This window comes from Prionailurus bengalensis, chromosome E3 (assembly GCF_016509475.1).
Source record: "Prionailurus bengalensis isolate Pbe53 chromosome E3, Fcat_Pben_1.1_paternal_pri, whole genome shotgun sequence".
In the NCBI taxonomy this organism is placed as follows: Eukaryota; Metazoa; Chordata; class Mammalia; order Carnivora; family Felidae; genus Prionailurus; species Prionailurus bengalensis.
This window is the reverse complement of record NC_057357.1, coordinates 31,426,690-31,439,702: the sequence shown is the minus strand read 5'-3', so window position 1 is coordinate 31,439,702 and position 13,013 is coordinate 31,426,690. Positions and strand designations below refer to the sequence as shown.

At 49.3% G+C, this 13,013-nt stretch overlaps 1 protein-coding gene across 2 annotated transcripts in view; it reads left to right on the top strand.

The window, feature by feature from the left end:
- Window positions 1-13,013, top strand: part of SNX29 (sorting nexin 29) — a 500,693-nt gene that overhangs the window by 410,798 nt on the left and 76,882 nt on the right. For both annotated transcript variants that reach the window (XM_043560511.1, XM_043560512.1), the window contains exon 19: window positions 7,225-7,365. In XM_043560511.1, the coding sequence (XP_043416446.1) occupies window positions 7,225-7,365 (141 nt within the window). The remainder of the gene's footprint in view (window positions 1-7,224; window positions 7,366-13,013) is intronic.

Sequence of the window (13,013 nt, the reverse complement as noted above, 5' to 3'; positions counted from 1 at the left end):
GTTCCCCCCGCCCCACCTCTCCTTACCCCCCATTATTACAGGCATCACTAGGGTCATTCTTCCCACTGGAAGAGAAACCTCAAGATTCAAACTTCCTCTTAAAACAGAGAAGAGACCATTTGCCCTGATTCCTGATCACAGATATTACCCTCCTATTTTATTGGCTTCTGCTGAGTGGAGGAGATTGGACTTGAAGTAGCTTTTTACTGCTTGTTTTAAAAGGGAACTTGCTTTTGCTGGAAGAGGTCAATTCTTGTTATTCCTCCAAGGAATTATCTTTACAGCTCAAGCAGAAGGAATTGAGACTTATCAAACTTAACTCGGAGCGGGGAGCCCTTAAAATAAAAATTAAAATCCCAATGATTGTGGACATGAGCGCTTTTAATTCTTCAGTGAAATAAATGCACAATTTGGTTAAGTGTAATTCAAGGACAACTTAATTTACAGAGAAAGTTTCCCAGTTGTGGATGCTAAGAGCATTGCTGTTGAGGACGTGTGATCTGCCCACAAAAGGGGCATTTGGGCCCCAGAGGTATCGAGCAGGGACCTTCGTTGCCAGCTGCTCTTCCCAGCTGCCAGCACTACTGGCTTGGGGTTCTTGGATCTTCAAGGGCCTTGAGTACCGCAGCAACGTGCTACAATAGAAGATGCCAGGCCTTAGCGTCAGGCAGACCCAGTCCAGATCCTGTATCTCCCCATCTCCCAGGGCAAGTGACATCTGCCTCGGAGTCCATGACCCTATCTGTAGAAGGCGGCATGGTTCCACCTTCTGCCTTGCAGATTGAGATGAGGACGGCAGGTGAGGCAGAGGGAGTACCCGGCATCGTACCTGCCACACAGTAGGTGCTTCGTAAACGGCAAGCCAAGCGAGAGTGTTGAAGATAATTATGTTTTATTGGAGCTCCGAAAAATAGTTTACTCTCTTGGGTCTGGCGGTGGGCAGCTCCACTCTCGCTCACTTTCTCCTGGAGCTTCCTAACTTTGCCTGCCAACCGAGGAGGTTAGGATTTGACCAGCGTCCAGACGACAGCAGAAACTGAGAACGGGTGATTGTCTCCTCTCCCCTCGCTACCCGGTGGCCTCCAGATAATAAAGGTGGTGCTGAAAGTACCCATTGGCCATTTTTCACCTTTGCCTAATGCTGGCAGAGGCAGAGGTGAGGACAGTCACCAGTCTTGACAGAAGCATCTAGAACCCCCTCCGCAGGTGGTTCTCTGGTGATTGTCTGTTCTCAGTGCCCAGTGTTCCCAGGCAGCACACTCTGGGCTTGGTGGGGTGAGTCTCAGACAACTGAGCTTTGAAGAAAGAGGCTCCAAGGATAGTTGTGCATTGGCCTTTCCCTTGAGTATGAGATCTTCCTAAGTCAAGCTCAGGTCAGGCCCCCTGCCTGGTTCTCGGAAGCCCTTGGTCCCCAGCGTGAGGTGGCCATGGGATGTGGCTGGGGAGAGGCCCGTCGAAGTACATGGAGTTTGTAAATCACCTGAGGACTCAGAGGGTAGGAACTTGAGGACTGTAAAGTAAAGGGACCATCTGGTCCCACCCCCGCACTTTGCGCACTGGGAAACAAGGCCCAGAAGAAGCAGGGATGCTCCAGGAGCGCACACGATGGCCAGGAGGGGCCACATGTGGTCTCACTTGTACTCCCAGGAAATAGGTTTTGCATTGTGTATTTGTGGAGCTCTTTAGGGCAGGAGCACTCTGATTTGTGTTTCTATTTAAAATTTTCAGTGACCCACAGAATACTTTGTTCTAAGCCCCAGGTCTAAGACTTAGTGGTAATCTATGCAGTTATTTGCTGAGCAGAACCCTTACAGTAGAGAGCATAAAGCCAAGACAGGTGTTGACTTCAACAGCAGTGCTTCTTAAAGTTTGCAGAATGTCATGCTTTTGATGGTGACGACAACGACAATGACAGCAGCCGTAGTTAACACTTGTGGACGCCAGGTGCTGTCATGCTTGCTTTTAGGCATCTTTTTATTATGATGATGATACCCGCTTCTCAGATGAGTAAACCGAGACCCGGAAAGGAACCATTTTCGGGTGGGGGGAGGAGGTACGGAACTTCTGGGAGGCCGCTGTAGTTTCTGGGCCAGGCTCAGATTAGCTGATGTCTCACTGCAGCCCAGTCTCCGTCAGTCGGACTGCGAGGGGGGTATTCATGTTAAAGCTGATTGCAAGGTCAGAGACTTCCAAAATCCAGATCTCTGTCATTTCCTGGTGGCGACCTCACCAATAAGTTTCCATTTTTGTTTGTTTATCGAATACTCACCTGGCACCTTCTGTGTATCAGGTTCTGTTCTAAGCCTATTACGTGTGTGAACATATTTAAATCTCCTAAGACCCAGCAAGGGTGGTAATGTTACCATCTTCATTGCTCAGGGGGGAAGCAGGGCACAGAGACGTTCATGGGTTTTTTGTTGAATGCCTCCTGTCACCCTGGCAGGAGATACAACCAAGGGAAGGTTGGAAGGTCAGGGCATTTCCTTTAATCTGAACATTTTTTTAACGTTTTAAAGAATGCAGGCAAACTGGCACCATCCTGCTTTGCCACAGCCTGTGGTGGAGCGTGAAGGAGGACAGTGCGGTTAAGCAGGAGCCGTGTAAGCCCAGAGGGGCCGCCCGCCGTACCTGCTCTGGACCTGTCTTTGGCTCGCAGACATCCCTCATGGACAGTCGCTGAAGGAGTGTGAACAGCGAGATGAACACGAATCGCATAGGGGAAAATGCATGGCCAGAACACCATCTAGCGGCCTCTCACAGTGGCCCAGGCAGAGGAAGGGACAACTCCAGGGTGGGTCAGCAGGCCTTATTGTTCAGTACTTGAACATGTGGGTGAAAGAACAGAAGTGGTTAAAGGTGATGCCCAGGTTTCTCACTCCGGCAGCCGAGTGGTCCATTCACTGAGAGAGCGAGATCCCAGGAAGAGGGAGGAGCGGATCTCCAGTGCAGATCGGGGGATCAGATATAGACATGATGAGTTTGACCACGTCTGGGCCTGGAATTGATAGCAGAAGTCTAAACGAGAGACGCAGATTTGACCTAAACGTGAAATGTGCAAACCAGAGAGTTGGGTGCTCTTGTAGGGGAGAGAGGGTGGTGAGCGAAAATCTCCACCTGTGGCATGGGCAGAAGAGGAGGCATCCGTGTGGAAGGCCAAGAAGGGGCCATCGGAGAAACGGGAGGGACTCAACATTTCCATGGTATGAAGCAGTTGGCTCTTGAGCGTGTTCCGAAAAACATAGAGTCACGCTTTGTCCTTCATGCTACAGATGCCTGTTTTCATCATTACGTTAGAGCTTTTCAAGATGTGCGTTGATGTTGACTGCTTGCAAATGATACTAGCTGTTTGTCACTGGAGATTTTACTCTAGGCTCTTCTTAGGTCATGTAATTTTTTAAAATGCATTAATCTCTCTCCTACTGTTTTCCCTTCCAGTGTAGTTGCTGTGTTTCTGGAAGGTGTTAAGGCCCATAAAAAGCTGAAGAAACAGCCCTTACATTGTGTACCCCCAGAATGTCCTCTTGAGAGTCCCATTCTGATGCAAATAAATTTTATGCCCCCGTGGTGCCTATCCCATCTGGACGTGACCATCCATCCAGCTGAGCTGATGTCAACTCTGGCCTCTCCTTCCTGCCCCAGATTGGTTTCCACCTCCTCTGTGTGGGGGTCGACGCGATCCCGGGCATAGCTGCACTGCTTGTGTGTCCAAGTATTCCCCACACTGCTGGGAGGAGGTGCTGTTGGTAAATTCCATTTTATAGGTGGGGAGACCCATAGAGAGGAGACATGCTTTGCCTGATACCTAAGTCTGTGCTTGACCTCCGGGGTTACCCAAATTGCCTGCTGCCTTAGTCCATTCAGTCTACTGTAGACTTGAGGGCCTTAGACAACCTTTATTCCTCATGGTCTGGATGCTGGGGAGTCCAAGGTCAAGGCATTAAGTAGGTTTGGTGTCTGGTGAGAACCCACTCTCTGGATCATAGATAGCATCTTCTCCCATGGCAGGAGGGGTGAGGGATCTCTGTTGGGGGATCTCTGTTTTTAGGGCACTGATCCTGTTTTTGAGGGTTCTACCCTCATGACCTAATCACCTCGAAAAGGCCCCCACCTCCTGACACCATCACATCAGGGGTTAGCATCTCAACATGTGAATTCTGGGGGGACACAAGCATTCAGACCATCCACACATCAGAATCACTAGGGAAGCTTTGGAACACTACAGATTCCTGGGTCCCAGATGGGTAATACATCCCACCCAGGGGCTGGTAATATTTGGAAAGCCCTGCCCCTTTCCACACCAGATCTTGGCTATGTCAGTGGAAAAATAACAACAATGAGTGCTGAGTATCTAGATCAGAGGGAGGACAAAGTGTTTTTTGTAAAGTGTTTTTGTAAATAAGTATTTTCAGCTTTGCAGGCCATATGGTCTTTGTTGGAACCATTCCGTTCTGCCATTGTATTTCAAAAGCAGCCATAAACAATAGGTAAACAAATGCATGTGGCTGGATTTGGCTCATGGGCCATAGTTTGCCTCTCCTGCTCTAGATAATTAACCTTGTGCATGATGATCAGGCAAGTAGCTGAACTTGACGCTCTCTAGGGGATACCTGCATTTGTGTAACAATATGCAAGCAGATACAGTCCATTTGAGATGTGGCAGATTGGAACTGCATTCAGCCACCAGGACAAAGACCTGTAAAACATTAAGCTTGAGTAAATTCAAGGTGAATATTTCTCTTTTGTTAAAAAAAAAAATCGAGTAGATAGTCTAGTAATTGGTGTCGTGGCTCCATAGTGTCATCAGAGACCCCATAATCCCTTCTGTCTTCTACCAAAATCAAGATGATCTCGTGATCGTAAAATGACTCCTGGAGCTCCAGTCATCACATCTGTAGGAAAGAAAGAAAAAGAGAGGGAGAAAGGTAAAAAGGCACCGTAGGCTGAGGCAGATCTCTCCTAAGGACTTTCTTAGAAGCCCCAGTGATTTTTGCTTACATCTCATTAGCTACTCTTACCTGCGAGGCAGACAGAAAAATGTAGTTAAGTCTCCCTGAACACATTGCTATCCCCCCAAATAGTGAGGGGAAATGGATGCTGGGTGGGCAACTAGCACTTGCTGGGACCTGAGGGGACCCAGCAAATGCCCTAAATGTGCTGTGTGAAATTCCCCTGAGCTCTGCTGGGTTTATTTGCGGATTCATCATGTCTCAGCTTATAGAGACTGGGAGAGCCTGAAGTCCCTTTTCTCCCCCAACTAGCCAGGCCCTTGCAGATCCTTTTGGGTCTCATGTATACTTTACTTCTACAAATCAAACACCTGGCTAATTGGGGTAACCGTCATACCACTGCGGGGACCTTCAGTCCCAAGAAGCCTTTCCTCTCGGCAGCTTTTTGTCCCTATGGAATCTGTCTTCCTCCAGGTGGTACCTGCTCACAGTTGTGAGCATCCAGAGCACGTCATCCTGGGTTTCCTCTTTCTCCGTACAGCCTTTCCAGGAATTTTGAGATCTCTGCCCCCTCTACCCTGAGGCTTGGGTTGTCGCCCTCCACTGCCTGTCTTCTTATAATTTGGCTGCAGATCCTCTCCTGGGGCCCGTGCTTCTCAGAGTCAGTGTGTGGTGTGATCCGCCTGGTTCTAGTTCCGAGCAGTGCATCTGGGGTGGATCCCGAGACGCTCCATTCCTGACATCTCCCACGTGATGCCGATGCTCCCGGCCCAGGGACGGCCCTTGTAGCAAGTGACCTGGGCCTTTCTGAACATAGTTCATCTTTTAATAGGTGGCAGCCAAAACCTAACTAAGTCGCTATGGTCGATTTAGGACAGAGCAAGACTCTCAAGTCGCTTATCCCAGAAGTTAGCGTATACCTTTTTTAACGAGGCCTGGAGATTACATAGGTTTTTTGGTGGCCCTCCCACATTATTTACTTAGCTCAAATTTACCGAAACCTGTAAGTCTTTGCCCCATAGGCCACTCCTGTGCCCTATTTCCCTTTTACTTATGGTGATGGTTTTTGGAGTTTTAGTGTACAACCCAACATGGATCTTTTTGAATTTCAGCCCATTGGATTAGACTCATCCCTCAGGCCAGTGGAGACCACCTTGTTTGCCCCCCAGTGCATTTACTGCCTCTCTTAGTTTGGGGGCTTCTAATGAATTTGATAGACCTCCATTTCTCTATCTGATTGCGCTGGAAACTTCGGTCCGTTTGTTGAAGTTCTTTGGTTTAAATCGTTCGTCCATCTTGTTCACAAGAGGATTACAAGAGGCCTCGATGGTTGTCTTAACCAAAGTTCCGATGTATCGTGTCTGATTTGGGAATACTGGGTGGTTTCCACGTAGAGGTGGAATCTGTCGCTCACATGAGGGATACCTGTGTTTATCGTTACACGAGAGGTTTTTGAGATGTGTATTGACGTTCGCTGATGACCGGTCACAGCAGCTGTTTATCATTGGGAACTTTGCTCTCTGGGCTGTTCTTGTGTAATATTTTTAAATGCATTGTTCCCTCTCCCGCTTCAGTTTTCCTTCGAGATGTGGTTAGTGTGTGTCCCTGGAAGGTGTTACGGTCTATCAAAAGCTGAAGAAACAGCCCTTACATCGTGAACCCCCCAGAATGTTCTCTTGAGAGTCCCATCTTGATTGAAAATAAAGAAGTTTTACGTTCCCGGTGTGCCTGTCCCCTCTGGACGTGACCTTCCGTCCAGTTGGGTTGATGTCACCTCTGGCCCTTCCCTCCCTCCCGCCCCAGATTGGCTTCCCCCTCCTCTTTGTGGGGGTCTACGCCATCCCAGGCATAGCTGCCCTGCCTGTGTGTCCGAATGCTCCTTGGGAGGAGGTGCTGTTAGTCAGTTCCACCTCATAGATGATGACATGTGTCGCCTGGGGGGAGTTGGATTCTCAGCAGCAGTCACCACCACAGCATGCATGTGACCATCTCAGAGATCAGCTGGACTGTTCACCTCTGCTGATACTGGGAACTGGTACACGGCGTGTTGTTCCCGTCACCTGCCTGCTTTGTTCTTTTGTGGACCCCTTCGTTGACGTGGTACCACTGAGGCCCTCCTCTGCCAGGCTCTGGGCGTCCAGTGGCCTGAGGGACGGCCGCGGCCCCTGCCTCTCGCAGAGCTGGCTTTCATGGGTGGAGCATCCCCGAAACCCCATCCCTTTGTAACGAGAGCTTTAAGAGAGGTTGACATTTTCCTTCTGTGTGCCTTTCTCCGCAGGTCTACATCCGGATAAAAGACGATGAGTGGAACGTGTATCGGCGGTACACAGAGTTCAGGGGTTTGCACCACAAGTTACAGAACAAGTACCCTCAAGTGAGGGGCTACAGTTTCCCACCCAAGAAGGCCATTGGAAACAAGGTACTGTCGCCACGGGGAACCGGGGACACCCCGGTGCCTGATCACCCCGGTGATCACCCCGGTGCCTGATCTACACGCACGTGCCCCTCTAGACACAGGTCTCGGAGGTTGGCACATAGAAGAAGAAACAGGGACAGAGAAAACACCTTTAATTCCACAGCGCGTCATGTTTTGTTTGTGCACGCCCTCTTATTTCTCTAGGACAGGGGTCAGCAAGCATGTTCCGCTAAAGGGCCAGAGAGGAATTGGTTTTGGCTTTGCAGACCATACTCCCTTAGCTGAAAATACTCAGCTGTGCCACCGGAGTGTGAAAGCAGCCACAGGCTGTTCTGACCTGGATGGGCGTGGCCGAGTGCCAGTAAAACTTGATTCATAAGGTGGCAGCTCGATTTAGCTGATGGGTCTGTTTTCTGATGCCTGTTCTTGACCAAAAAGATGTTTTCTGGCTTTTATCCGTAGTTGTCAGGTTAGTTATTTGGACTCATGAATGTGGGTGGGGTTACTTCCCAAATACTTGTGTCGGTATAGGGTTGTTTTCCTTGTGAAGGTTAGTGATTTAATGACGTCATGTGTTTCTGGGGGTTCATCCAGGCACCCTGGAGAAAGGTGCTAGCCCTCCACGGCCTGCCAGCCGATGAGTGCTCGTTGGTGCAGAAGTGTCTCCCGAGCATCATCACATGTCACGGCGGAGAAGACGGGCCTGGGCCTTGTCGGGGGGCCTCGCGTCGCCCGCTTAGGCCACTGATGTCATTTTGTCGTCCTTCACGTTTGCTTAGAGCGGCACTCCTCCGTCTGGGCCACACTCGGAATCCCATGAGTACCTTTAAAAGCTCCTAAGACTTTAGTCCCTCACTCCCAGTGAAGTGAGGCAGGGGCATGGAGGGCTGCAGTACGCAGCCGCGCTGGAGAACGCCTGGCTTCGTGTCTGATAGGGGACGGGGACACTTGTGCAATCGCAGGATAGTGACGAGCTGGGGGCAGGTACAGTTGAGCCAGAGGAGGTAAGATCATGACCCTCATGAGGACAGGTGAGAAACTGGGCCTTGCACGAGGCACCCCTCTCCTACCGTGGTTCTCAGAGAGTGGCCCCTGACCATCAGCATCACCCGGCAACTCGTTAGAAATACCGATTCCTTCTGGTGCCTGGCTCATTTGGTTAAGAGTCCAACTCTTGATTTTGGCTCAGGATCTCGAGGTTTGTACGGTCAAGCCCCGCTTTGGGCTCTGCACTAACCGCACAGAGCCTCCTTGGGATTCTTTCTCCTCTCTGTCTCTCTGTCTCTCTCTCTCCCTCCCTCCCTCCCCCTCCCCTCCCCTCCCCTCTCCTCCCCTTGTCTGCCCTTGGTTTGCTCACTTGCTCTCAAAAATAAATAAACATTAAAAAAAAAAAAAAAAGAAACACCAATTCCCAGGCCCCACCCCAGACCTACTGAAATACCAGCTCTGGGCTTGGGGCCCAGAAATCTAGGTTTAGAGCTGTGTGGTGGTGATGCCTCAGCAAGCGTAAGAACCACGATGGTGTCGCACTGACAGAGTCGTGTGGCAGATCCTGTGTGTGATGAATTTCCTAGTTTCTCTCTTGAAGGGCCACCTTGCTAGAGTTTTCCTTAGATGTTTGTCTCACAGAAAACCAGAGCAAAAGTTTCGATAACCACTACGAACACTTGGGAATTCTGCTGGGAATACTGTTACTGTCTATGATGTTTACGTGTTCATGGATTTCTTTGCTTTTAGATTAGAAATCCTATCATGTCAGGGTCTGTTAGATCTTAATTTAAACAGTTATAAAGCAAGTTTATCTGAGGCCTAGAATAAACGTGCCATTCCATTATTTTCCTGAAGATGAGTGAAGTTGAGCCCATAAAAACAGAAGGCTTAGAAATTCTACACTTATACAGAGCAAGGAGGACAATAATTCTTATGAAAAGGGGGGAAAATTATATACTGGTTTAATCTAATGACTTGTAGGCTCATACAAATCTTGGGACCCATCCAGAATGCCTGAGAATGTCATAAAACAGAATTCTGTGTAAGCAGCTTATTATCATGATAAGATGGTGTCATTTGCAGGAAGCCTTCTGCTGTAGCAGCCACTCCATGACCCTCGGGGAGCTCGGCCCGTCTGTGTCTCACTAAGGGGAATTAGGACAAGGCTGAACCAGAGACGTTCAGGTGGCGAGATGTGTTGCATTCTTTTTGCCTCCCGTGGCTGCCGCACGAACGTGGCCCCTGTTTAGGGGTCTAAAAAACACAGATGTATTTTCTTACACTTCTGGAGGTTAGGTCCAGAATCCATCTCTTGGGGCTAAAATCAAGGAGTCAGTGGGGCTGGTTGTTTCTGGAGGCTCCAGAGGAGAGTCCTTTCCTTTTTTAGCTTCTGGAGCCTGTCCGCATTCCTCAGCTCAAGGCCTCCTGTGTCTTCAAAGCCAGCAACCTTGCAACGCTGACCTCATTTTCTGTCATATAGTATCTCTGCGTAGTACCTCACATAGTACCTTTTCTGACTCCTCTCCCTCTTACAGGACCCTCGAGATGACACTGGGTCCACCCAGATAAGCCACCATAATCAGTCTCAGGATCCTTAACTTAATCACATCTGCAAAGTCCCTTTTGCTCAATAAACAGAGTATTTTATACTCTCAGGTTCTGGGATTAGGCATCTTTGGGTGCCACAGGCTTTCTCTGCAGAGCAAAGTGACCCCTCCCACTCTGGATCTCCAGGCAAGCCTAATAGTTATGCAAAACTTACTTCAGACCTAAGAAACTTACCAACACCACCCTCCCAAGGACAGGGATGCAGTGACTTTCCCCTCTGAGTGCGACGTCCCCAGCCTAGCTTCACGCTGTCCCATTCTTGTCAATCCTGGGACTGACTCAGCAGCTGTGGGCTTTTGCCCTGTGAAATCTGTGTGAGTAGGGCTCTGTCCACCCTCCACCCCCGACCCTAGTGCGACCCTATTTGCAAATAAAGGAATTTGGGAATTAAAGATACCATGCTGGTGGGCCTGGCCTGGTTCTTCACTACATTTTTGGTCCTGCTTCCCATGGTCAGGGGTGGGCCTGACAGGTTGCCTGCAGTCACAGGGCCTCTGCCTCTTGTCCAGTCTGTGTGTCCCTTTGCTGTAGAGTTGACTGGTTGGCTTCTGATTCTCTCTCTCCCTGCACATTTGGCTCACTAAGACTTACCCACTTCCCTGAAGTACACTTTGGCTGCTCTCCAGGACAGATCTGAGGGTTTATCTGATTGTCAGGAGTAGACTGAGTTAGCAGGCAGGACTTCAACATCCGACAAAAGCTACTGATGAATCCTGTTAAGAGACAAAGCCTGCACTCGCCTCACCAGGACCTACACGCTCAAGATACCTGCCTTGATACCCTGAGGGTGAGTTTTCTTTCTAAATTGGTCCAGAGAAGTCAGCCACCTCAGAAGCTTTCCCTTGACTAGGTCACTTCAAGAAGGTCTCCCTTGCCTCTTGTACCATTAAGGTACTCAGGCTTGACTTCTTTGTGTGGATTGCGTTACAAGTAGGTTGCTGCTGTTAAGTCTTGGACCCATTAAGTGATTCAATCTGGGATCCATGGGCCTGGACAGGAAAAACTAACTATAGTTTTTTCAGATTCGTCATATGAATATCTTCCTAGCCTGAATTTCTAGGTATTTTCCCAATGGTGCCACCATTGTCGATTGTCTGCCAGTTACAGAATCAAAATGTGATCTGACCCCAAGTTTGAACTTTTTTTAATGTGTATTTATTTTTTGAGAGAGAGAAGGCAGGAGAGGGCAGAAGGAAAAGGAGAGAGAGAATCCCAAGCAGGCTCCACGCCCCCAGCACAGAGCCCAGCTTGGGGTTCAAAGTCATGAACCGTGAGATCATGACCCCAGCTGAGACGAAGAATTGGACACTTAACCGCCTGAGCCACCCAGGCGCCCCAGTTTGAACTTTTTTTAATTGGTGAAACAGCCCATTGTGTAGTTCATGGATGCAGGATTTGTCTTTAGCACAGAATTTCTTTTGCCTTAGTATGCCATGCATGTGTTTAATCATAAATACCCACAGCTCTCACTAGAGCCGCCCATGCCTTTAGGTGTCACATCAAACTTGAGTTGTGTTGAGGTAGTTTCCTGAACATCAGTCCACCGCTTGCTGTTCATTTCTTCGTAGCTGAGTCAAACAAGCCGCAGTAGTTGTGTATTAACGTTACTCATTAAATCTGAAATATCACAGGCATGGGGCTTGTATCCATTGTGAGATAGTCTGGATTAGGCTGAAGTAACGACTTTGTAGTCTTGGCAGCCTGAGCCAACCAGGATTTATTTTTGGCTCGTATTTTATGCCCATCATGGGTTGGCTGGGAGCTCTGCCCATCATGACATCAGGAAACTAAGGACAAGGGAAAATCATACACTGGCTATTAGAGCTTCTGCCCAGACGTGATACATGTCAATTTCACTCCTTTTTCATTGGCCAAAGCCACTTACTCAGCCCTGTGTAATGCCAACGGGGAGAAGGAGTCCAGTCCTCCCATGTGCCCAGGAGAATTCAAGTTTTTACCATCAGCTCTCATGACCCCTACAAGGTGGGGGGCACTTGTCTCGAGCCACATTTCTGAGCAGGGTGGGGATAAGAGGAGAGGACGACCCCACCAGCCTAAGATGGGCATGCCAGGTCCTGTGGGTCTCCTTCCACAGAGTCCCAGTTGAGGTGCGTCCCTCTACCCCTGCTTCAGTTATCCTCACCCAAGCCCGGTCCTCTCTGGTGTGGGCATTTGCAACGGTTGCCCTTTTCCACTCTTGCCTGCTCCCATCCATCCCCCATGCTGAGCCACAGTGAGGTTTATATGACATCAAATCAGATGATGTCATTGTTGCGTAAACCCCCCCTCCCAGTAGCACCTTTGGCAGTTAAATTCAGGGCTCCTTATGGCCTTTGAGATGTCCCCTAACCTGTCCCCCACCTCTTCCCATACCTTATCTCATGCCCCGTCCTCCCTTCTATACCCAGCCACACTGCCCTCCTCAGACTTCGATGCTGTTCTTACCTTGTGGCCTTGGCATCTGCTGTTCCCTCTGCATGGATTGGCTCCCCCACCTCTGCATGGACAGACCCTGCAGGTCATTAGAACTCCCTTCCAACTGCCCTCATCAGTGCTGCCTCTTGAGTCACTCTCCAATCCATTAGTCTGCTGTAATTGTCCCCTAGCACGTACCATCACTCTAAGTGATTGATTTATGACCTTGAGTAGTATTGTCTCTCTGCACTGGAATGGAAGCTCATGACAACAGGGCCTTGGTCTGTTCACTGCTCTCTCGCCAGCTCCTAGAATAGCTTCTACCCCCCAGAGAGACTCATGGCCTGAATTAAGGAATAAAGGAACACACATTAAATGGAAAAGTTTCCCTGTTATTTTCTTCTTCAAGTTGCTGGGTCTTGGCACAAATTTTTAAAAAACTGAATTGCCCCACTGGGTATAATAGCTTTGGGGGTGACTGGGGAGGTGCTTTTGCAGAACGGGCCAGAGGCCGGCAAGCTTTTGCAGAGCAGAAAGGTGGCTCTCCAACGGTCCAGGGGAGTTGGCTGTCAAGCCTCCCTGTCTAGGGAGACTCGGCCAGCATGAGGGGTTAAGGAAAAAGACTCATTTCTGATGAC